At 30.5% G+C, this 26,679-nt stretch overlaps 1 protein-coding gene across 5 annotated transcripts in view; it reads right to left on the bottom strand.

The window, feature by feature from the left end:
- The window catches only part of LOC121121446 (uncharacterized), a 242,521-nt gene that overhangs the window by 38,337 nt on the left and 177,505 nt on the right, over window positions 1-26,679 (bottom strand). For 2 of the 5 annotated variants that reach the window (XM_071889828.1, XM_071889826.1), the window contains exons 4-5: window positions 6,157-6,440; window positions 5,715-6,091 (exon numbers count right to left, since the gene is read on the bottom strand). In XM_071889828.1, coding sequence (XP_071745929.1) covers window positions 5,724-6,091; window positions 6,157-6,440 — 652 coding nt within the window. In that variant the 3' untranslated portion in view covers window positions 5,715-5,723. Of the gene's footprint in view, window positions 1-5,714; window positions 6,092-6,156; window positions 6,441-7,268; window positions 7,497-7,582; window positions 8,699-8,777; window positions 8,944-26,679 lie in introns of those variants that run through there. The other 3 variants (XM_071889827.1, XM_040716379.2, XM_040716378.2) reach the window with 3 other exon arrangements.

Raw genomic sequence — 26,679 nt, 5'->3', positions numbered from 1 at the left:
CATTTTTTGGCATAATCATTTAATAACTTCCCTATCGGTCACGTGTTTTTACACTTAAAATGATAAAACTAGCAAATATTTAAGTCTTAATACGTCGTATTCTTTAGTATTTAAGAAGAAAAAAAACTGAATGCTAACAATTCCTGGAATTTATACAACATCATTGTTAGTAGTACATAAAACACAATGTGTTCAGTATACAAATATAGGAGACTTGAGATGCTAATTATATTTATCAAAAATGCAATATACATGCATACCTTAAAGTTATAACAATCTTATGACATATTTAGATTTAGATTTACGTTCTTTTGTTTAGTAATATATAAAACACTAGGCAACAGTATTTTTGCCCCTAGGCTGAAACCCACATTTATTATTCTTATTTAAGTAGTCGAACACGAAAATAACCAATGTCAAAATAGAACCATCAAATAAAAGGACACAAACCTTACGGTCTATCAAGATTTTATCATTCTATTGACTAACTTTGTATTATATATAGCTGACCCTAAATGTGTTAAAAATATTTTAATACGCTATTAAATAATCTTATTTCCTTATATTAGATAAAAATTAACTGTTACAATGAAAAAAAAAAGAATTTTTCTTTAATTATCCTCCTTTTTTGTCCTTATTTGAAAAAAAGTTATGCCTTTTTTGATTTTTTAATGCTATTTGATGTAGTTGCATCAAAATTTATAGGAAATTTTTGATATATTATGTAGTAACAAATTCAACTTTGACCCCCCAAGAAGGTGGATTATTTAATTATGATGCAATTAATGACCTCAGTGAATATATTCTATTGTTAAAAATATTGCAGCATTTGAAAAATATGTTATTTGACATATCATCTAGATTACAATTCCTAAAAAGTATTTTTAAGAATAAAAAAAAACTAATAAAATAGCGAGTCTTATGCGGCACTTATAATTTATAGCGAATCTATGTCAGTTGAAGGTTTTAATGGGCATTTTTTTAGTTATAATACTTCAATTTTCATAAAAAATGCGGGTTTTAGCAGATGGGTGTTTCAAGACTGGAATTTTGTTGCTAGTGTAATTAGATATGTATTGAGAAATTATAAAGTTGATCATCCAGATGGCAGCACTATTTCATAATAAGTAGATAATATTTTTTAATTTTGAACACGATATTATCTTTAGTTTAGCGCTCATCCTTTCCATTAAAAATGGAAAGAAAAAAGTCAGAAATTATTTGGTAATAGTTAGCAAATTACGCCATCTTTGCACTGATGAATAGTGTTAAGAACATTGTACTTATCTTGCAAAAATTATTCATGTTATATTATTATATTTTTTCTTAGTTATATAAATTATTTCTTATATAACTGAGCAATGAAGAGAAGAAAAAAAAACCTTAATGCCGTTGCGAGGGATCGATTTTACATTTTTTAAGAACCGACAAGTGGGACCAGGCCGTACTCTACCACGGTCCTAAATAAGGACTAACGCAACACTACTGATGAACTATTATTTACATATTTGATAGTAGGGATACACTCAAATAATTTTACGTACACAACAATATTCTCTACATCTCTCAACCTCTCAATAACCCGATGAAAATTATTATGATAAAATAGATCCATAAAATATTTGTCTCTAAAAATCCAGCTGTTTTGGCCAGGTTTAATTTCATATGAAATGTTTATCTGGTAAGTACGAGAGATTGGTAACTAATTCCTTCAGAATAGTTATCATTCTATCCTGAAAACGCAAGCCATTCCTTCTGGACAGAGATTAATTTTAATAAAAATATTATCATTTTTTACAAATAAATTTGTATACCCAAATTGAACCTTAAATTTTATTCATTTTAATAGCCTAATTACTGTGTTACTAATGATAAAGTCATAGTTAGTTAGAGAATTAAGTGAAATTCTATTTTTTTCCATACTTTTTATTCCCAGTGTATATAGACGTTATTAATGTTTGGAGGTATCCAAGGCTCGCTTTTTGAAATAAACAAAAATGCAGTGTATTTCCCTTCAATTTTTTTCATTTATTTTCATAAATTGACTCTTGGGTAATTTAATGATTTTTATGAACTCAAAAATGGTATTAAATAAGATTTGGATATTAAATTTTTTACCAATTTCATACTCTGCCATTGATAAGGTTATCAATTCAATGCATATAATAGTTAATAACTATTTCTAATTAATAACTAACAGCTGTCAGCAAGAAAGATACAGAAGAAAAGCTAAAATTTGTTTTTCTCATATTTTCCTTTTCACTTTTGACAGTCAAGGTTAAGTATGAGTAAAAAGATAGTCTTGATCAATGTTTAATAGACTAGAGTGAACAAATCTGCAGGTGGCGAAAAGTGCATATGTAGCACATTTACATGTTAGTTGGATAACCCCGTTTGAAGTAATCTCACAAACAAAAAAATAATAGTCAATTTGAAACATGTAGCTCTTTGTTTGACAATAATTTTATTTAGTCAATGATGGGTTTTTTTTTTGCCAAAATTCGAAAATGGAGTAAATTTTAGCTACAAAATCCACTGTTTTTGCGGTATTCTGATTGATTTACATTCATTTAAAGTAATTTATAGGAGTCAAAAATATGATTTGTTGAAGAGTGCTATTGACTATTTATTATCTTTATGTTCGAACTGAATTCTTCTCAAAAAACCCTCGTACCTCGTATATACCTATCTATGTATAATTAAAAGTAAGTATAAAGTAATTTTTATCTTTGTGCATATACACGTTAATGGGCACAAGAGAATATTGCTCGAGGGAAAATTGCCTAATGGAATATTTTCCAACTTCCATTAATAATTCAAAAAGTTTGTTTGTTTACATAAATTTAAAAAACTGTAGCTTTATAATATCAATGCATGGATAGAGTTATTTACCAAGGAAAGGTATTACGTGTGAGCCTTTATCTATGCAAAAAAAATTAAAAATACTTGAGAAAATATCACTAAAAAGTATCACAGAATTGACAAAAGTCGTAGGTTGCTATGTTACATTGAATAAATTTAATGATCAATTTATGGAAATTTTATTCATTCAACACAAACTGATTATATTTTTATATAAACACTCGGAATGATTGAGCCTTCGTTTACTCGTGTAAATTTCAGTTTGACTGTATTTGATCAATCTGTATGTAGAAATAAATCTAGGCTTTGTTATAAAATTATTGTATATCTTCTTTGAAAAATAGATTAAAAAAAGGTCTTGTTTTTATCTCTAAGTGTCAAGATGTTGGAGTAACAACACAAAAGTTAAAATGCGTTTAATCTCCTACGTGCCGATTTAAGCGACAAGAAGGCTACAGAGCCTATTGGAATCTCCATCCGGACTGCCAACAACATCAAAAAACATTGAAGATTACTGAAATTTGTATTCAGAATCTATTTATCTTACATTTATGTATGGAATAATATAGCTGACCTCTGTCCTACCTCCATATGACCCTTCTCCAGCCCTGACCTCAACTCCCTGTACTTTTTAGTTGGAAATGTCTGGGAGAAGAATGTCTGCCGCACCTCTAATCCAAATTTGGAAGAGCTGCCATCAAGAAAGCAAGGTACGCTATGGTCAAGGTCTTCATCACCAAGAGCTGCCAATCTGTCCGCCGGCGTGTCGAGTCTGTTATTAATGGGGGAAGGATATATTGAATAGAAAATAGAGTTAAAATTAGAATGATAACGTATCACCGATTGGTTTTGAGTTGTCTTTTCTTGATTCCATTCAAATCACGTTTTGGATCCCCACTCTGTACAGAACTAAGGAAGTGATACACTATAAAAAAGATTCAAATTGCGATTTATTTGTTCTGTGTACAAAATTTAGCCCTGAATTGAGAATTCAAAATTGTAGGTACTAGTGATGGGACGATTAATTGGTATCGAGAATCGTATTATTTTTTGGAATCACAATTGGCTTCGGCATCGGGAAAATAATTTTTAATTTGCGATTCCTATTCTTATTTATTATTATTCTAGGTTATGAAAAAAAAATCAAAAAAAAATCAAGGAATTGTCACTTTTTACAAGAGAATGTAATATTTGAAATTTAATAAAGTTAAATTTTTTCCAAAAATTCAGGTTTCTGTGAATGACTAATTATTTTTTAAATTTTGTTCCGAAAAATTTAATATTTCCATTTAATATTAGAATTTTTTTTTGAGTACAACTGGGGATTTTTTATTTTTTTTCCCGAAAAAATTAATTTTTGAAATTTTGGACGTCCCTGATATAATTTGAAATGTATTTTTTAATTATTATCTAAAATATTAAGGAATCGAAATGGGCAACGGGATTTTTTTTGGAATCATCCCATAACTAATAGGTATACTGTTGGACAAGGCTTCATAATATATTATGTATCATTGCGACCATTTATGCAAATGTAAAAAAACAAAAACGAAAGGTAAATATTTTGAAGGCCTATATTTTGAAGGACTAAATGCGATTAAAAAGTTAAAAATAACCCATCATAAATAATAAACTTGTGTTGGAACTTGTCAAAAATGTACTCATAAATACTGTTCAAATTACTTGAAGTTCCCATAGATATTAATATTTGTTCCAATAAATGGTTTTGATGGACAAGGGAATGAAAGGTCCATTTGCAAAACTCCTCGAATGAGAAACAAAAAAACATATGCCCCCCCCCCTCCTTGTTTAAAACTTTTCATTCATTAAAATAAAAAAACAAACATATTTATGCAGTTTTTTTTATTCCCAAACAAACAGAAAAAATCTAAATAATAATAGTTGTAAAAAATATATATATAATTTTTTCAAAAGATGGCTTAAGTAATGTGTATCTCACATGTATGTGTTAGCGTTATAAAGATTATATTTCGTTTAAAAAAAGCTTTTTTGACAATTTTGTTATTGTTTGACTCAGATTTGCTTAAGGGCGCGTCAATAATGAACACAAGCATAGAGCAAATGTGACATATTTTGCAGTTTTCCTTCGAACAAGGGGAAAACGCAAACCAGGTGACTGAAAATATACTGATATCGTAAAAGACAATGATGGGCAATTTGGGTTTTGTTGATTCCACTTCCGTAATTTTGAAGTTAAAGATGTAACACTAATTGTCGAAAATGTGGATACAATAATGGAATCGTCGAGTCCAACCGTCATGTCAGGACCGTTTTTATTGCCAAGGAGATAGGTATTAATAATTTTTTTTAAATCCATTAAAACTAATGGATTTTTTACTACACCTCCATCGACTATTTATAGTGCTTTCAAAATTTATATTGTCTTGTAAAGTAAGACGTATTTAATAGAATTTGTATTTATTTGCAGAGTTCTGCATATATTTATGCAAATAAATATATGCAGAAAACTTATGATAATGACAAGATAAATTTCTTAATTCATTGTTGTCGTATTTTTAAGAATGAATTATTAATAAATTTGCTTATACACTACAATAAGGGAGATATAAGGTCTATGCATTTTCTGTAGAAAACCAAAATTTATATTGTAAGTCATTTTCAATCTCAATTATTTATGATAAAGTAATTACCTTCCAAATACTTTGGACCCTATATTTAGTATAATTAGGACTTTACAGAAAAAATTGTCAGAAACACATCTCATAATAACATAATAACTCAATTACTATGATCGATGGTCATAGAGTTACTTCCAAGATGATTGCCTGTAGGATATATTTATGTTAAAAATACATCAATTACATACTCACCCAGAGTTATTAGTGGGTAAAGCTCCCCCCGAGAGACATTCCACGTGAAAAATTACAAGCATTTTTATTGGAATTGGAATGTGCGAATGATTGATTTCGAGGTCCTCCTCCTGATTGTCCTCCTGTCCCTGGAGGCTGTTGTGAATATCCGAGTGATAAAGAGCGAGTATTCCTATAGGGAATACCCAAAGCAGCTCCTCGAGACGAAGTAGAACTTCTTCGTGATCCTGGTGCAGTCTGAGATATTCCTGGCTGCTCAGGATAGCATCGAGGCACACTGAGTTCGTTTGGAGGGTGAATTGAGGCATTCAAGAACTGAGCAAACTCATCCAAAATTGGAATGGTAGAGTTTTCTCTCTCTTCTTGACCTTCATCACCTATTCATAAAGTAGTATGAGTAACATCAGCAAATATTAGAAATTATGGAAGAGCCAAGTCTTACCTTGTTCATTTATGGCTTCATCATGCTCTGTATAGACTATGGAAGGTGGAGTGAGCTCACTTACACAAAAGGAAGCGGAGGTTCCTTCAAAGAATGCCGATCCTCTTCTATTGTTGACAGGCGGCGAGGGACGATGTACCGTCGATGGCGATGCACTAGACACTGAGGCAGAATGCATTCCCATAGAACCAATAGATTTTTTTCTTAACGACTTGCTGTTCTGATCGGAATCTAACGACTCTGTTGTTCCAAAAGCAAGTCCACCAGGTGAAGGTCTATTTTCACTAAAAAAAAAAAATAATTAAACTCATATTCGTTTGTAATTTTGTAAAAAAGAATCGATAACATATTTAACAACTTTTCTACATTACAAGTCATATATTTAGGACTTTTATGTAAGTTAATAATTAATACCTCAGTCCAATCAAGATGACTCTTTATAATTCATGAGACAATATGTAGGTTATTGGGAGTGGAAATAAAACTCTTTCTATAAACCTCATGTTTGAATTAACAATAATGTATGTTGTTGGAATACAAATTTACAGTAATGACTTGACTATGCACATTGTACATACATGCAAAAAATAGAAAAAAACAAAACAATTATAAATAATTGTGCAATTAAACAAATATTGCCTCTATGCTGAAATTTATGAACCTTCAAGTTGTGTAAAAGGATAGAAAAACTCTCAATGAAGATTCAAACGCTGTTAAATAATTTTCATCATTTCACAGAAAAAACTACTAAACTCATAAATTGATTTTTTTTTTACTTTTTCTTCACACCTTTTATGGAACCTGTCTCTGATGCCTATTTATCATTTTAATATAAATAAACATTGATTAGGTATACATATATAAAAAATGAATATCAAGTGTAGAATAAACAATTATATGTATATAAGCACTCTGGTGAAAAAAAATTAAAGTTTTTCCATTACTTTTTTTTTTGAAGGAATTAAATAAATAGATACTTGAATAAATGGAGGATGAAGTATCAAGCTATCAAATATAATTTCATGTATTTTATAGGGTGTGCAAACTTGTAGTGAAGTCAAGTGTTCTTATTAAATATAACTTCACTTCTCAATGCTATTATATGTACTTACAAAATGATTAAAGATAAGCATCAATGTTGCCCATCAACACAAAAACAAGCTGGAATAATTTTTCTTCAAATTGAGTGTAAATTACATTTGTATTCATCGACAATTTAAAATCTTCAATTTCTTTTAACAAATTATTCTGTTTGATAGTTTAAAAACGCTGCAAATTGTACTTCCAGTAGCCAAAATTGATTGTTACAATAAAAGAGTGACAAAATGATACCTTAGTTTCTGAAATCAAATAAAGGTTCTAAACTATAGTTAACATTCTTGAATATCTAACTCATATGAAGGTTAATAGAAATAAAAGGATATACCATAATGCATGTACGACTGATGTACTTCCACCACGCTTTTTTATAGTGACGACTTAGAATATGATTGGTTGCGTGTTTTGTCAAAATCTGTCTGGCTTGCCCAGCCGTTGGTACAATACATCAAATTGAAAATTCTAGCAAGCCCCATTACATGGCAGTCTAACCTTGTATCTCTATTATCCTTGACTTTTAGTACAAATTTAAGTACAAACCCTTTAGTTTAGTTTTTTTTATTTTAAATATTAGATTGCATAAGCGAAGCAAAAAAAAAAATTACGATTATTTGCTTTTCTTTATTTTTGTTCGAAATTGTTCTTATGTTGATGCAACGAATAGGAAATGAATTTCTCAGGAAACCATTCATTCAAGTTCGTTAAAAAATGATAATAGGTAGTGATCGAAATGTCTTGGAATGTTATTAAAATGAAAATTCAAGAGGTTTCGTAGGCCTTCTTTTTGTAAACATCTTGTACGAACTTTTTGGTGCGATAGTTTTAGAAGTGAGATAGCTGTTTATGTCAGATTGAATACTCTCGATTGGAAAATGGAAGCCAAAAGAAAGGTCTTGCCTTTCTAGTCCCTACCAGTCACACCAACACCAATATCTCATTCAGTATTCAGACGGTCTAGAGGGTCAGGAAACGGATTTCTTTCTCAGGATTCCGTTTTCCTGGGATTTATGAAGGGTTTTACATAAATCATTTTACTTGTTAATAACAGGATCAACAGTAAAGGTTGTTTAATCCCCGAAGAAAATGACTCTGTCTCAATTATTTATTCTGGATCTGAATAAGTAAAGGTCGTTTCTGAAGCTTTAAGGACTAATCACCAGCAAATTTTACTGCTCTTGACACTGTGGACTTGTCGATGGGTATTTTTTCCATGAATAATAAAATAGTATCGTGATTTTTATTTTTGGATTGACTTCAAATACCTCTGGGCAGATTTTGGAGTTAGTTTAGTTTTTTGACAAATTCAAGGTTTGTCTTCAATGTTATTTCCAGCTTCTATTAATCTCCTGACCCTTTAGACTATCGGTTGCTGACTGAAAGCATGCTCATTTTATTAACATCACAGGACTTTTTGTGCATCTGTTACATTTACAAAAAGTATAGACTTTAAAAAAATTATAAAAAGAAAGGATATTTTTTAATTATTTTTATTTGTAAAAAAACAAAAAAATGTGACTAGTTACCATGCATTTAAGTAATTGGAGTTTACTTTTCCAATTTATCACCACACACTTCAAATATTGAAAAGCGGTCTTCAAATTTAAAAATGAAAACAGAGTTTAATAATTATTTAGTTATAGTACATCTGTCTAACCAATTAAAACTATGATTTTTTCTTTTCTATAAACTAACGACGCATAAAATGTGATAGATTGCGCGCCCATTTGCAGTATACATATGTATGTACTTTGAAGGTCTTTGAAGAAGAAAAACGCACTAATGAAAGCTTTATATTTTTTCTGGGTAGGATAAGTTGCTTTATGACCGCCTAAGTATATTGAAACTATGTAAGATTAGCATATTGTATTGTATGCATGTATTTTGGATTCTGCTAAAATATTTCTTAATTTCATTTTATATTTTCCACTTTTTCTTGCTTAGAGCTTGATAGTAAAGATAGTAGAGCATGCTTAGAGTGCAACTAATGGAAAAACTTTTGTTCCAAAGACTTGTTTGAATAATACGTGAGCTTTATACCAATTACCCCTATGTTAGATAATAACTGAAATCCATGGTACTAAAAATAGAGCAAACTCGTTTTCAGGTGTGCTAAATTATATAAATTTAACTAATTCATTTATTTATTATTAATTGGGAAACTTGGGAAAAATATTGGATTATCTTAGGAATTGCAGATGAGTAACTTCTTGCTAAGAAAATCTTGATTTTTCACATTCAATATGGCTCATAACGGCAAGTCATTTCGTTCGACTTTACATCTCAAGCAAAATTAAAGTATATTCAAATATTTTAACCGGTCCATCATATATAATTAAATAAAAAAAAATAAAGATGCACGTTCAAAAAAAAAAGAAGAAAAAAGGTAAAAAAGTATAGGTATGCCATTTGTGGAGAAAGGTGTGTGGCATGCTTACTCTAATGCTCAACAATGTTTGATGGTCATTTCTTTATTTAGAGGAATAAAATGAAAAAAAAAAAAATTAATGCGGCGTATCAAATTCCCACCTTTTGTCATTACAGTACAGTCTAATGTATCTACAAGGACAAGGTATAATATATTTTTGAACATAAGTAACTACATTTATGAGAAAAATGATAAATTGTCAAGGTTAATCTAACTGTAAATCGTAAGCATTTGTGTATGTACCCTCCCCTTTTGAAAATTAACCTGATAAACCTGTCAATTTGAAGAATCTTGGAGGGAAGATCAGCTTAGTTGTCATGACGTTTCATTAAGTTAGCTGTGAGATGAAGGAAAGGAAACAAGTTCCATTCCGTATCCAGCAAGAACATAGGCAGAATAACTCCGTTTTCGTGTACATCCATGACACGTTCTACATTACAATACTATAACTCGATAGATGAAAATAATATAATAATGGAATACAGTTTTTTGTAGGTGCTACTAAATATATGTTTTTTTATTTACCAAAGCTGTCATCACTATTCCTTTATTCTTAAAGAGAGAACAATAAGTATAAAATAAACACTAGTCCGTGAAAGACGAACCATAATTCTAAGGATTTGTTGTGGAGTTACATGTGTAATTCTTTGTTGGAATTGGAGAAGAATTCAAGATCGACATAGCAATCATTCTTTCTTATATCTTTGCTCAAAACAAAGTGGGGACGTGTTTACTTCCTTCATCTCATAGCTAACTTAATGAAACGTAAGGACAGCTATACAGCTCTTCTCCCCAACATTCTTCAAATTGTTGGTGTAATCACATTATTTTTTGGATTCCTTTTTTTTTGTTATATACCCAAAGATAATATTGTTTTCATCCATGATAATAATAATACAACAATAATACTTTTGCTCCCTTTTTTGGAGTAAACTCTAAAAAGTAAAGGGTTAATAGTAAGCTATTTTCTATATTATTAAAAAAAAGTAAATCTGTGTGTCGACTCTCAAAATTTCCATGCTGGGTACTACTGCTAGTAACTTATATTGTAAATTAATTTAGGTTATGTAGTGAAAACATTATGATTCCATGAAAAGGAATATTTTTATATAAGCCTTAAGAGATTTTGATCTCTAAAAAATAAAAGTCAAAACAATATTACATCTCACCTAAATCCTCTAAACTTCTAGAAAACCTTATGAACTGATTCTGCTTTATAAATAATGAAAAATCAAGAGCTTATTAACATTAAATTTTCGTGATGTATAATCTATTGATTATTATTTTGAAAGATTTAGTTGTATTTATAATATGTAAAGTAGGGATATATCAAATTTTTAGATATAAAAATGTACTTATGCAGATATCAACTTTTCGAAAAATGTAAGTATGAGGGCTAATATTTCTTATATGCTAATAATAATTCAGGAATGGAAGGGTAGACATTCAATACAACACTGATGAGATAGATGCAACAGTTGAGGGTTACAGAGTGGGAACCCTAAAGGCCCAGTAGCATGAATAAACTATTAAAAAAACCCGTCATTTTTATGGAATCAAGAAAAGACAACTCAAAACCAATTTTTATTATGTGTTTTAAGACTTTATATTGCAATTTTTTTTAATATTTAATATGGCTTCCTTCACAAGAAATAACAGCTTCAACCGGCCGCGAACAGATTGCCAGCTCTTGACGATGAAGTCCATGCCACTGGTGTACCATTCGGTTATCGTGGTATCTTGTGGCAAATCCAAATTTGAACGAGAAGTACGGCAGACATTTATTTCCAAGAAACACCAAACTGCAAAATCTAGGGGATTGAGGTCAAGGCTGGAGGAGGGCTACATGGAGGTGAAGTCAGCCATATTGTTGTTGCATAAGTTTTGGTTCTTCTTGGCTGTATGTACCTTTAATGGACTTCTTGATGTAGTCTTTGCCACCCCTTGGTACTGAAACTGGTGTAGAGGGGATCGCACAAGCTTTGTCTTTTTTGTTGTTTCGCTAACATTTTGACATTTAAAGACATGGTATAAAATAAAAAGCTTTTTAATTTTTGGTCTAGCTGTCATTTGGTTGCATAATAAAACATTGTAATGAAAATAGCTTTGATAAAAACGTAGCTCTATGTTACTGCAAGTTTTGGGTACCCACTCTGTGATGTAATATATAATGCCTGTTTGTTCATCAAACAAGAAGCTCAAGCAAACAAGATGTAAGATCTTTTTCGTATCAAAGATTTATGGCCTTGTCAGGGTTAGAATAAGAGCACTTTTTATGATCCAGGAGTGTCTAACAACTAAGAAGAGCCTATTTTACGTATCAAAAGGTACCTTATGCTAACCAAAGACTGAATGACGACAAGTTGAAGGCATTTATAGCACCATTGATACCAACCCCATGAAGTTATTTTTAAATTGCAAGAAATTATCTCATAGAGGTCATGGAGTACCTTATTTGACACTTAACCTATGTAGGCTACGTATAGAAGCAGAATAAGATTCCTGCTTATACAGCTGTGACTGTAAAGAAATCTGGACAGGTTTTGACTATCCAACTTCTGGCTCAACTCAGTCTCTTTTGCATTGGATTTAGGTGATAATATTATGTATCCACTAGAAATTTTTACTCTCTTTATAAAATTGTAAGTTTTTTCAAAAAAAAAAAAACAACAATTATTCAAATAATATTATAAAATAAATGGTCTTAAAATAACAAATATTTGTTTCAAGGAAGTTAGTAATCAAATTAAAATAGGGATGAAGCAAGAAAAAAATAATGAATAGAATTGTAAATTAATTATCTCTGTGTGTGACATAATTATGAATGTTGATTTAAAAACATGTTTACAGAACTGGGTATGTGGTTTTTTTTTAGAATTACATTTATTTGAGAAACTAAATTTCCATTTTAATTTGATTGAGAGCAAAATTAAATAGACAAACATATTTTTGTTCATAAATATAATGATTACATTTCTATTTAATTTACAGTCTAAACAAAGCATTTCAAACTAATTTATGTACGTCACAAAGAAATTGCATTAGAATTAAGAATTAAAACAATACAACAGTTTATACAATTGGCCCAATGTTAAGACCCATAAATCTTATCTTAGATGTCTGTATGTACCCACGTAGGGAGGAAGTAATTCATGACCCATACCTTTTGAAAATTTGTTTGTCATAATTGTGGAAACAGTTCTAGATAAAATATATGCTAGATAAAAATGACTTTTTAAAAGAATGCTCAAAACGGAATTATCTTAATGGAATGGACGATAAATAGTTCGAAATAAGATCATAGAAATTTAGTGTAAAATATGTAAAAAAATCATATTTGTACATGAAAACAAATGCAAAGTTTGCTTCTACCTATTTTCAGCGTAATGTTGTAAATTTTAGAACTATTAAAATATAGACCATTCTATAATGGGCCAGTTGTTTATGAGAAAATATTGCTATGAAGAAAATGTTTTTCTTATAAAATTTATTATATCTTGCACTAGCAGTAGTACTCGGCATTGCCCTGAGTTTTTAGACGTCGACGAATTTTCTTTTAATAATATAGAAGATAACACCTGAAAAAATCCTTGGAGTTACTCTCTGTTTTTTTCATGAGAACACTCACTTGCTCGCTCAATACTTTGACAATCTCTTCTCAAGAATAAAAATAATAATAAGACCACATTAATATTTAAAAAAAAAAATGATTTGATGATCCAGGGAGTCCTTTAGATCATAGGTAAGGCTAATCCAAAGTCAAATTAAAATAACATTTTTTTATAATATGTACTTCCCGGTTTTTTTTTCTTTTTTAATAGGAGTTGAAATAATGCTTGCAAGATTTCATTCATTTTATACAGTGCTCCCCTTTTTTCTTTATATGAATCAGGGAGCACTATATACCAATTGGTCCATTAAAGTCTGAACACTTTCAATTTTAAACTTCAACAGGATATAATTTACTAATTAACAGTAGAATTACAACAAAATTAATACTATAAATAGATGTGCTTCTGAGCTCTCTTAATCATTAATTTAGCCGCTGTTAGCAGCAAGGATACCTTCCAGGCGACAACAGAAGGGCTGTCACCGGCTGAAAATTCTCTGTCATGGCGTTTCAGTGCTGGCTGATAGTAACTTTGAGGGCCTCGGTGTTTGGATGATAGACACTGCAGGCCTTTTTCTGGACATGCACCTAAAAGGTGCAGTGGAGGAGAATTAGTCTAAGGACTATAAGGGGCCAAAATTGTCAAAAAAGATTTCACTCTCCTTCCACCAATTTTTTCATAGTTCTCTGGACAATCTGGTATGGAAAAAATAATAAAGCATTAATTAATTATTCTTAATCACTGTAAGGGTCTTAAATTGAATCCATGTTACTCTTTAAAGACTTTTTAACAACAATTATTTAGATTTCTGCAAAAGAACAGATGTTTAACTCAATTCAGTCATATTGTATAAGCTCATTGAATATTCAAAGTTCTTTCTCATAGTCACATAATGAAATGCCGTAATTTCCTTAATGAAACATCCAATAAGATTGAAGGAAACAAGAGTTGATGTTGTTCTAAATACCCCGGAGTGCAACTTTGTTTTATTTATTAAGTTAATAATACCTGAAGTAAAAAGGGGCACCGTTTAAATGTCCAATTATTATCGTCACTCTTCCCAATTGTTAGAATATTATTTTTTATTAGTATAATAGTCAATACTTATTATTTCTCAAGAGTTACATCGAAAGCATATTGAGATCTTGGTCTCAATTATAGAGCTAATAAATGGCAAGGGAAATAGACAAATTGAGGCCTGCCAAAAATAGAGTGTAAATTTTTATGTTAGTGGGTAAAGTGGCTGTTCCCAGATTATTTGGGCCCTTTTTTTCTTATTATTATAATTTTTTTGAAAGAACAGTTGATAAATATTTTATAAGTCATATTGTGACTTGTTATAATAATGTTCTAATTTGTAATTCCAAAATCACATCCATATGAGTCTCAATCTCTTGGACTCCATTAACAGCTTTCTTCTAAATTACATACAACATACAAATATTATTGTCCCTACTAAAAAAATAATTTTATGCTCAAACTTGAATGTGCAATTCATGTGTATAAATATTTTTCTTTTGTAATCTGTTAAAACTTAACCTTTTACAGAATTTCAAATTAAATTTGTTAATGATAACTTTGTTTTTTTATTTACAACAGGGAGGAGATCATTAATTTCTTCCATCTTTCATCCTCCATGTATTTATCATCTCTTTGAATATTTAATATAGTTGAATATAATGAATTTGTCAGAATTACATTATAGGTATATAGATTTGTGAGACATAAAACTAAACTCTTTTGCTCTTTTTAATCCAAACTGTAATATGTTTCTCATTATGAAACAATATAGGGTTGGGGGGGCTGGCTTGGATTTTGGAATTTTTCCAAAAATTAAAATTTTTGGAACAAAAATTTCAAATATTTAATTTCTTGGACAAAAATTTCATATATTTAATCTCTTGGACAAAAATCCCTATCAATTCACAAAAAAAATCAAAAATTTCACAGCTGATCAGAAAAAATAATTTTGTTTTGAAAAAAAATTTCAAAAAATTATATTTTTTTTGACAAAATTGAAATATTTATTTTTTGGAAAAAAAATTCAAAATATTCACTAAAATTTCAAAAGTCCATAACTATTGACAAAAAAAGGGTTTTTTTATTAACAGCGCTTACATTTTTTTCAAAAATAAAACGAAAACGATTTGAGATATCGATGATTTCTTTATTTGCCGTTAAAATACATTCAAGTTAATTTATGAATAAAATTCCATGTCGTTTGCATGACTACCACGTGCGCGTTTTACGAAGTCTAATCGTTGAACCCAATTTTCGACTACTTTTCCGCATAAATTGCCTGAAACTGCAGCAATTTCGCGTTGAATATTTTTTCTGAACTCTTCTAACGTCGACAGATTATTGGTGTAGACCAGGGCTTTCCCGTGACCCCAAAAAAATAGTCTAAAGGCGTTAAATCGCACGAGCAAGGCGGCCAATTGACTGGTCCATTTCTGGAGATAAGACGCTCACCAAACTTACTCTTTATAAATCGATTATAACATTTGCTGTGTGTGAAGTGCACCGTCTTGTTGAAACCACATATCGTCCAAGTCCATATCTTCCAATTCAGGCAAAAAAAAAAATTGGTTATCATGGCGCGGTAGCAGTTTCCATTCACAGTAACGTGACGATTGTCATCGTCGACGAAAAAGTACGGCCCAATGACACCGCCAGCATGCAATCCACACCAAACAGTAATTTTTGTGGATGTAATGGCGCCTCATGAATCACGTGTGGGGGTTTTCCGGCCCAAGAGTGCATATTTTGCTTGTTAACAAAGCCATTGAGCCAAAAATGTGCCACATCGCTGAAGATGATTTTACGTTGAAAATCAGGATCATTTTCGAATTTTTTTTCAGCCCATTTTACGAATTCCCGACGTTTGAAGTGGTCAAGTTGCTTCAGTTCTTGTGTCAACTTGATCTTATACTGGTGTAGGCCAAGATCTTTTCGTAAAATTCGCCACAACGATGTCACAGAGATGGCCAACGATTGAAAATTTTTTTACACTTCGTGCATTTCTTTGTCTCACTGGCACAGGAACATTATGTAGCGTGTATGTGGACTCAATTTTTTTCACTAAACATTGAATTGTTGATTTTGCAGGTCCACATTTGGGTGTGAGGTCCTGTTAGTCTCCCTCTCCAAAATGCCCCATAAGGAAAAAACCAAGGTGTTCAAATCGGTGAGGCAGGGGGCCATCTCTCTTTGGACTATAATCGAGCCATGTTACCTACGCAGAACTTTTGGTACTTGATAGACGTGTGAAAGGGGTACCATCCTGATTCCACACATAGTTACCCTCCAATTTATACAAATAGTGGCCAATTTTCAGTCCTGCCTTGAAAAAGAACGGAGTTATCTAGGCGATTCATTGACATACTGTGATCCTCCTTTATGTTCTTCTCCAAACTTAACAAGAACTTCGTATCCGTCTTTAAATTATGACCTCCACTTCCAGACATCCAGGAGAGTTCTTCTCCATTTTTTTTTATCTTGGCAAACTTAAAAGCCAGGCTCATAGATCACTTTACAAAGTCCGTAATTTTCATCACATCAACTCCAGCATCTATGAGGTCTGAGATGCGCTACCTCTTTGCATGTTGCTTGCTCATGATGATGATATAACTAAATGATTAGTATAGTTTGTTTATGTAAAAAGGACGACAGAACCAGAATATCAAAAAATAATCACTAAACCTTTTTATAGTAGTGATAAAATAAACATTAAGTAAGAGTCCACGTTATACTTCACTACCCTGTACAAGTTTCAACCTAAAAATAAGATGAATAGTTGTAAATTAAGAGTTTACACTACATACTTGTGATGAGTATAATGCAAAAAAAAAAAAAAAATTGACGATTCATTAGATGGTCGATATATTGATTAAAATGACTGATTAATAAGTATTCCGTGGGATATTATAAATCTCTTCATTCAAAGTTTCAATTTATTCATAAATTGTAAGTTGTAAACAATATATATATGATATGTATTATGGCAACATATTTGTATGGGAATATAAATTTGATAAAGGCAAGGGTACATTTTGGAAAGTTTATTAACTTCTAAAAGTTGGATTTGATTTATAGAGTATATAATATAAAATTGTATATAGTGGATATATATAATTGGAAACGATATTTTTTCATATAATAATATATATCCAAGACAAGTCACTGTTTTTTCTTTGGTACATCCTTATTTTTTTACCAGATATCACAAGACTATTAAATGAAATGGGTTCGAAATTGCTCGATTATTTTTCAGGGCTTGACATTAACTTTTCTCTTGACTTGTTCTGTAGTGTCTGTCCTACAGTTTGAAAACTTGTGATGTCCGCATGCACGATTCTTACATCGGCAGACGATAATGGCTGTCGATATAAATTTGTTAAAATAAAGCAGAATCCTATGATTATCCGATAATAAATGTGTATCCCATGTCAAAACATACTCAGTTTGTATTAATTTGGACGACCGGTCCGTTCGGAGAGCATATACAATGTATTAACCTGTATTACAAAACAATTTACCTTCCCGGACGTTCCGACAAGTGCTTATGTAAAGCCCTGCAATCCACATTCCATACCTTGCATCTATCTTTGTTTCAGTGCTGGGATTCAGTCTTGAAATCCTAGAGCAGTTTGGTACCGTTATATTTTTAATTAACTCGTTCCAACTTCACTTTGGACATGTGTCTAAAATTTGGTCCACAAACAGATTTTTTTTTTTTTTTTTGCTGTAGGATAAATTTTTCTTTTGAGTGCGTTTGAATTTTGATCTGGATGAAAATATTGGTTCAAATGTAAACTGGAAAAAATACATCTTAATTTTTTTTTGTTGTGCATATGTAACATACCAAAAAAAATATAATATTCAACTAAAATGTGTCAAACTGAATTTTTTTTTCAACTACAGGGTATAGAAGCAAATTTTTCCTGTCAGAAAAAACAAAAACTTTCGTTGTATAAGTTCAAAATTTTATTAACTTATTCGCATGGCCCCTATTTGAAGCAATGACAGCCTCAATACGGTGGCTGAAGCCTGTTGCAGTTTTTGGAAATTGTTTCCCAAGGATAGATAACCCAGATCTAGGAAATGATGGACTTTATATCATCCACATTTCGGTTTTGGGTTACATTTGTAATTCCTTCGATGGTACCCTCCAAAAGTAATCAATAGAACTTAAGGTCCGGGAGAACCCCGACGATGTAATGTCAGCAATATCTTATAAAAGTCATATACACGATTCCTTTTGGCCTTCTATTCACTAATTCGTTTGCCGACTCAAAACAAAATTCCTTAATATATTGCTATGTATTTAACATAGACCAACTGAATAGAAGGAAACATTCGTAACTTTATTTCATATTAAGAATATATAATATCGAATATAGGTAAGTAAGTTTTTCTTTTCATACAGTGAATAAACTGAACATTTTCACAATACATGACACAAAAGGATTACAGGCATGTGGGATCAATATTAATCTTATTTATTCAACACAAAGGATGATGGCAATAGAGACCTGAGTGTTTTTGCTCTCATGAATGTGAATAAATCCTTTTTGTACAATTATATAATATAAACTATTCTTATAAAGAATACATATTTCTTATTATAAGTTTGAAATATAATGGATATTTAATAATTATGTAATGTTGTAAAAAATTTAGAAAATATTTGTCTGCAACCTAAGTCAAAAGCTTTTACTAGTATGAAACTAAATCTTTCCAAAATTATAATATAATTTTCTGGCAGGCAATTAATGTAGTCCATTCCAGTCTTAGTACCGGTCCTATCTGTTCTTGGACCGATTCTTCGGACTTCTTCAAATTGATTAAAATAAGAAGAAAAGAAAGTTTAAAGACTGATATGTAGGAACATTGGACCAATACTGAACTAAACAAGACTGCAGTCTTCATTCATAAATAAGGATTGACACAACAAAAGGTAAATATGTGTACCCCTTTGGATGCAGAAAAATAGATTATCAGTTTTTTTTTTTTATGTACATCGAAACTGAAGAATTTTGAGTGTAGACGTTCAGGGATTTGGATGTATTGGAATAAGAAGAACTTAAAATTACGTTTTCATAGGTCCATACGAGATGGGAAGAAAAGTGACGATCTGGAGGAACCTGCTTTACCTTAAAAAAAAAAAAAAAGATGATACACATATGATGAGTTGTATCAGTAGTTGTTCAGAACCGAAGACTGCAGTTGCATCTAGCTCAGTCTTGGCCCGGCCCTTCGGAAAAAGAATGGGAAAATGAAGAATATAGAGGTGATGAAATATCATTTAATGGGGAATAAAATGAAGTATATAAATTATCAAGTTTACGCGATAATAGAGTCCATGAAATATGGATTTGGAAGGGATATTTTTAAAGAAGACTCAACATCTTTGAGGAAGCGGAAATGCCTCTATTATTTGCAATTCATTAGTGTTACGTTACTTGTTTTTAATTTATTATAGTGGTTTTTAACTAATTTTGATTATTTTTAAATATTAAAATGGGAATTTGAGATAAAGGATTAGTTGAAAAAGTATAAATTAATTATCACCAAATGACGTATCTTTCTAAAATTAACACAAGCTAACAGAAACAGTAAAAACATAAAGTGTGACACTTAATTAATACATAAATTGACACACTCTTAATAATTAATCTACTTCCCCCCCCCCCTGTAAAATGCACTTTTTTGTAAGTTTAATATAATTTTTAAAATGAGAAAATGCATAAAACACTCAGTTTTTCCTGCAAAATCTAATTCAAATTATAAATATGTGATCTTAAAATCCCAAGTGAAGGAAAAAAAGTAAAAAGTTTATATCTTGACAGATTTTATTCAGGAATAAATAGTACATCATCATTCATTCTTTTAAATGAAATTGATTAGAGTGGGTATAATTTTATTTTCATTTCCAAATTATTCTAGAAGAAAAAAAAAGCGAATATATAGAGTGCAGAATGGAAATCTAGACATTTATTTTTATTTTGGAAACTAGGGAGCTGAGTGAACTACACTTTGTAATGATGTTGGCTCATGTGTTGCCATTTCTAATCTTCAACGTAGTCTCCATCAACTTTGATAAACGCCGCAGGTGTTAATAATGTAATTGGGACTCATGCAATCAGAAGGGAAAGTTGAGGGAGTTGGGATCTGACAAGTATGGAGAACATACTGTTTTTCGGCCAGAATGTAATTTGAATTTCTAAAAAGGAGTGCAGCTTTTGCTGCGTGTACCGATCCACCATCTTGTTGAAGTACCACATTATCGACCGGATCCATTCCCTGATCCAGGGAATCCACTTAGTCCTCAACATGCAGACGTAGTCAGAAGCGTTGATGCTGTACCTTGTTTTAAGCCAGATGAGTGATATTGCAGTCCATTGTATGCGGAAAATCCCAAGCTCATCACCGATGCTGGCTGCTTGGTAGTCATCAGGATCTGGGCCTCCTCTCGATACCAATATTGCCATTAATGCAGAAATTTCGATTGTGATTCCATTTTCCATGAATTGTGAATTGGCACTTGATTAGAGGAATGATCATTTCTTCTCAAGTCTTTGGGTTATTCCTCTCTCGCATTAGTGTTCAAATTTCAACTACGCACCCGGTACAATATTTAATATGATACTGAGTACATCATACAACATTACAAAAGTAGTTAATAATAACAATATAAATAGGTTTGACTTTTAAATATAATCAGTTGTTATGCTCAGCTAGACCAGTTTGAAATAAAAGGTTAATGACTTGTCTCTTCTAGAAATGTATTTTTAGCCTTGTTAAACTTAACCTACCTTTATTAAACAACCTTTTTATACATTAGTTAAAAGCTATTTAATTACATGAAAAACAGTTGAACGACTATAATAATTACATCATTTAAACTTTGTATCATTTTTTTTGTTTTATTTCATTCATTACGAGTGCAAACTCGTAAATATAGATTAAAATACCAAAATATGAATAAGAGACATTAAATAAACTCAATCCTTATTTTATAATAGGCTGTAACACATGAGTTTGGGGTTTCAACAATCTTATTGTAAAGACATTAAATTTATAAAAAAAATTCATTACTCTACACGAGTTTTCGTAATAAAATGAATACCATCAGCTATGATGAGGTTCTGTGCATTATAAATAATAATATCTACAATATTACAGTTGTTTAGCTAACGTTGTGCGCCTCAGTTTATGCATTACACCTAAGAAAAATTCAAGACATCAAACAGAAAATGAAATAACTACTTTTATGCAAAACAGTCAATAAACGTCACAAAACTACATTATAAAATGGTAAATATACTTATGAATCAATCCAAGAAAAAGCATTATCCAGCTGAATAAATAATTGCATATAATCTGATTTATTGTTTGAGGAGTATACCAAGAGGCATTGGTTATAAAATGTAGATTTAAAGGATACAATGCATAAGAAACATTTCCATAAATATCATTATATCCCAGTTCTCTAACAGAAGAGTAAATTAAGTTTTATATTACCTTTTACGTGCCAAACGGATACAATAAGGTTTTGTTTTTAATTATGACTGTATTGAAATGCCATGTAACTTTTCATATCGTTATGCAAGTGCATTGATCATGATTTATAAAAAGTTCATATTGTTGGTTTTCATTTTCTGTTCATGTTTTTTTCTAAAAAATAAATGTTCGTATCATTTGATCAAGGATTATGTAAAAAAAAAAAATATATATATATATATATATTATAATACATTTTCAATGTGAAATAAAATATAAAGACTTCTACCTATTTCAATAAGTACTTGGAATTTTGTTGTTCATGTAGCAAAAAAAAAAAAAAATCGATAACTAATTAGATTTAAATTTAATTTAATTATTGTTAAATGTATTACATAAATATATGATGTACCTATACTTAAAATAACTAAATAAGTTTGTTTTCTTGGAAATAAATGTTCTTTATGTATTTTCTCATAATTGAAGTCACTTTATTGTCACAGTTCTGTCGGAAATTATTTATGCCTATAGGCAATGGGGTAATCGAAATCTCGTAAACTTATGTAAACAAAAATATTGGAGCAACCCTTTTCAAGATAAAAGCCAAAATAAGCAGGATATAATCTCTTATTGACGGCAGAATGGGATACTCTGAACCGTGAACCAGTCTTGAAACGGCTAGAATGACCAAAACTTGGCACACTGTGCAGATGCGGTGCCCCTTGTCAATGCTACACAGGATCTCACCTCTATCCTGATACTCAGTATCATTGTTCTGATTGCGAAATAATGCTGCATTATTAGTTCCCTAAGTGTCTCAAAATCGGCACCATAGAGTACTTGGAGGTCTAAATAATGGTGGTATTGACTGGGATGAAGTCAACTATCCTCTGGGAAACTATGTTTAGTAGCAGGACTCGACACCGGGCACAAGGCCAAGAAAATCCAGACATGGTTTCTCAACAACTTTGCAAATTTTTGGTACTACACAATGTAGCCACCCTCCAGCCCAGAATGTAACGGCATCTCGGGTGCCATTAGTAAGTACGTCATATCAGTTGTCGAAGAAGGCCTGTGCGACTCGACACACTCTGATTGAAAACTTGAAGACTTCTGTTGAGAAAGTATGGGCCAATATGTCACGTGTGAGGCGTTCAGTCAACCGATTGAGGCCATGATTGGCTCTGATAAAGGCCACTTTGAGAAATAATTATGCATTTAAGTATTAATAAAAAATGTTTAAACATTCAAAGGTAAACTCAATGTACCTTTAGAAAAACTTGAATAGGATATCATTGGTGAAAATATTCACGATTTGATTTCTCACACTGTCGTATCAACTATTATTTTTCTTCCTTTCCTTAAACTATCGCCTATCTAAATACTTAAAAGGGATCGGGACCTTACTAAGATCAGAGGTGTCTGCAGGATTATATATACATATATTAGACTGTACCCAAATGACAAAAGTTGGGGATTTGGGATGGTCATTTATTTTTATATTACATTTTATCCCTTTAAACAAGGAAATAACCGTCAAACCTCCGAAAAAGGTCCTTCCTTGGCATGTTTTGATTTGGAAATCTGTAAAATTTTAGTGTAGTATTATTAAAATTATCGGTTTGAATCGAGTTACAGGACTTTTATTTCTTTAGTATGATAGATGAAACATATATTTTTCAACAATGTTCAGACAATCTTTCTCTTACCTGCTTCATCGTTTGAATATTTTGTTTCCAAATATGTTGCCAATGAAAATATATTATTTTTTGGTACCGCATATTATGTGCATGTATTTTGATGTTTCTCTTCATTTTTATTAATAAAATCTCCTTTTTTTAATACAAAATGTCTAATATTTTATTATCAAATATACTTTCGTTGGCCATTTATCATAAATAAGACAACCTATTTAACCAATTTATAATATTGGACTACAAAACCTGTAAATCAAACTATTAAGAAACGACCTTTTATTTATTATTCCTTCATTTCTAAGGTTGATTTGCTTTTATTTAAGCATAGTTTATTTTATATTCTTTAAGTTTGATATTTTTCATTCATTTTGAATATATATATTTTTTCCCGATAAAACTAATCAGTTGACTTTGAGGAACGACTACCGTCATAATAGGCTTTGTGTGTTGTTCAAATCCTTGATATTAATAATTGAAGTATAATCTTGATTGAGGTTAGATGAACAGTATCGGCGTACATTGATATCTCCCAAATCAATTCCATTTCTTTTGTCTCATTTTTTTGATATCCCAAATTGTATATCTTCTTCCTTAGAGCTTCATAGTAAAGATAGTAGAACATACTCAGAGTGCAACTAATAGAGAAACGTTTGGTTTATAGACTTGTTCGAATAGTGAATGAACTTCATAAAAATAAATTACCGCTATATCACATAATAACTGAGCTCGATTGTCCCAAAAATTAAGTTAACTCGTTTTTCAGGTATCATAAATTTTCTGAATAATACATATCAATTTTATTATGTATTTATTTATTATAAATAAGGTAACTTGGGAAAATTATTTGTGGTAACGTTCATCACTTCGAATTTATAATAAATTCAGAAAAATAAATGCAAATTTGTCCCTGATGGAAAGTTCTGAAATTATCATTGAGGATTTGTCTAATGATCAACTTTATGCTTATTGCATTACAAAAATCATAATTTTAGTAATTGTAGATGAATAACTTCTTACATCGAAAATCGACATTGTTACACTTTCAATATAACTCATATCGGAAAGTCGTTTCGTACGACTCTACATCAAGATCATTTTTTTGCAGGAGAGATATAATACAAAAGTTGCGCCTTATAGTCAAGATCATTGTGAATTTTTAATTCCACATGTGGTTTGAAATTGAAGTAGACTTAAATATTTTAACCGGTCCACCACATACGTTATATCAAATAAAATTAATTCAGAATATGAAAAAAAAAATTCATTGTCGAAAAAAAGAAAAAAAGCATCACGTGAAATTTGTGGAGAAAGGTGTATGGCATGCTCACTCTGAGTATTTTCCACTATCTTTACTATCAAGGTCTAAGAAAGAAGATAGACAATTCTGAATATTAAAAATAAGAGAGTTAAGGATGGAAGTGATTTGGGAGATATCAGTCTACGCCCATACTCTTTACCTAAGCTCAATTCGAATGTCAATTTAATTATTAATATCCAGGCCCTTTTATCACAGTAGTCATTCCTCAAAGTCTACTGATTATTTTTGTCTCTTCACCGTTTTGACTTCTCAAAATACCATGTCACAAACAAAGTTTTGAACGTGCAGTAAAAGAAGTAACTAACGCTTCAGCTCAAATTTGTAAACAAGAACAGTATTAAAATTGCTTTTAATTTTCTCTATTAATGAAATAAAAAAATAATTCAATGGAATTATTAATTCATAGGTTATTTTTTGAAAGTTTTTATCGAAAAAAAGGGAATTAAATATTCATAATAAATGAAAAATATCAAACTTATAGCATGAAAAAATAAAAATATGCTTAAATAAAAACAATTCAAAACTAAAAATTCAGGAATAATTAATAAAATTTGTATAGTTAAGAGTTAAATAGACAGTTTTTGGAGTCCAAAATTATAATTTACTAAAAAAGGATGTGTTATTTGGCATAAATGAACAACGAAAGTATATTTGATAATAATATATTAGACACTTTGTATAAAAAAATGAGATTTTAACTATAATAACTCAATATAATACTCAAACTATGATGCAAGTTAGAGAAAGATGATTAAAATATTGTAAATTTAAATGATGTAACTCGATTTAATTCGATCAAAAATTTCAAAAAACCTATTTCAAATATAGGACTTTTTAAAATAAAATTTCAAATATTAATTTATTTTTAAATTTCAAAAATCTATTGCTGATTCTTTTATATTTTCCTGGGCATAAGACAAGCGATTTTATTTAACATTCAAGAATAAAAAAAAATACAATAGGTTTCGAAAACAATTAAAATCATGGGGAAAAAATACCTAGTTAGAAAAACAAGATTATTATAAAATATTTAAAACAACAAGAGTGAAGGACTAAACATCAAGCTAATTTGGTTAAAAGATTTGATTTCAATTTCACAATGGGCATAATTCCGGTATTGTTATTTTCTTTGACAGTTCGTTATGGATGGATAATTAAGATATTGTACTTTGGTTATAATTACATCTATTTTTTTGTTTTTTTTCGAAAGAGATAAAAAGTCTTGTTAATGAAGTTGGAATTTAAAATTTTGTTCTAAGAGTTTCAAATTTCGTGTCAGCTAATATTGTACTATTCCACGGAATTTGGTCGGTTGTTTCCGTAATCGTTTAGAAGAAACAGTTAGATCGTGTATCTTTAAATTTTGCCAGCAACTTCAAGAGTACCTGACAAAACTATATATTTGAACCACTTCTCATGTGATATCAACAATTTATTATTAATTGCCATAATACTTTGCTTGAGAGTCCTTGCAATGTTGCAGCAACTTAGATAAGAGATAAAAGGAGTAAGAGTTGCACTGTATAAATATATTCTTAGGCTTGGAGTAGTTTGCATGCTTATTTTAATTCTAAAAGGATTACTGGTCGTTGTACGGCTGTATATTATCCTAAACTGATTCATAAAATTTAAAAGCCATTTTGCTAACCAAAGAATTTGACGTCACGACATCAGCTGTAAATCTGAATCACAATCTGTAGTACAGGTCACTTTAAATGTGTCTTTTACAGGCATCTTCTCTATTAAGGCAAGCTCAAATTTTTAAATACATCGACTAATCCATCGCAAAAGCCATAAATTCTGGGCGAGAATTGTCCAAACTTGAAAAGTGTTTTTAGAGGCTACGGTATGGGTGCAAACAATAATCAA

The sequence above is a fragment of the Lepeophtheirus salmonis genome, chromosome 7, assembly GCF_016086655.4.
Source record: "Lepeophtheirus salmonis chromosome 7, UVic_Lsal_1.4, whole genome shotgun sequence".
NCBI lineage: Eukaryota > Metazoa > Arthropoda > Copepoda > Siphonostomatoida > Caligidae > Lepeophtheirus > Lepeophtheirus salmonis.
Note: the sequence above shows the minus strand (reverse complement) of the source record. Positions and strands in the feature narration are given on the sequence as shown.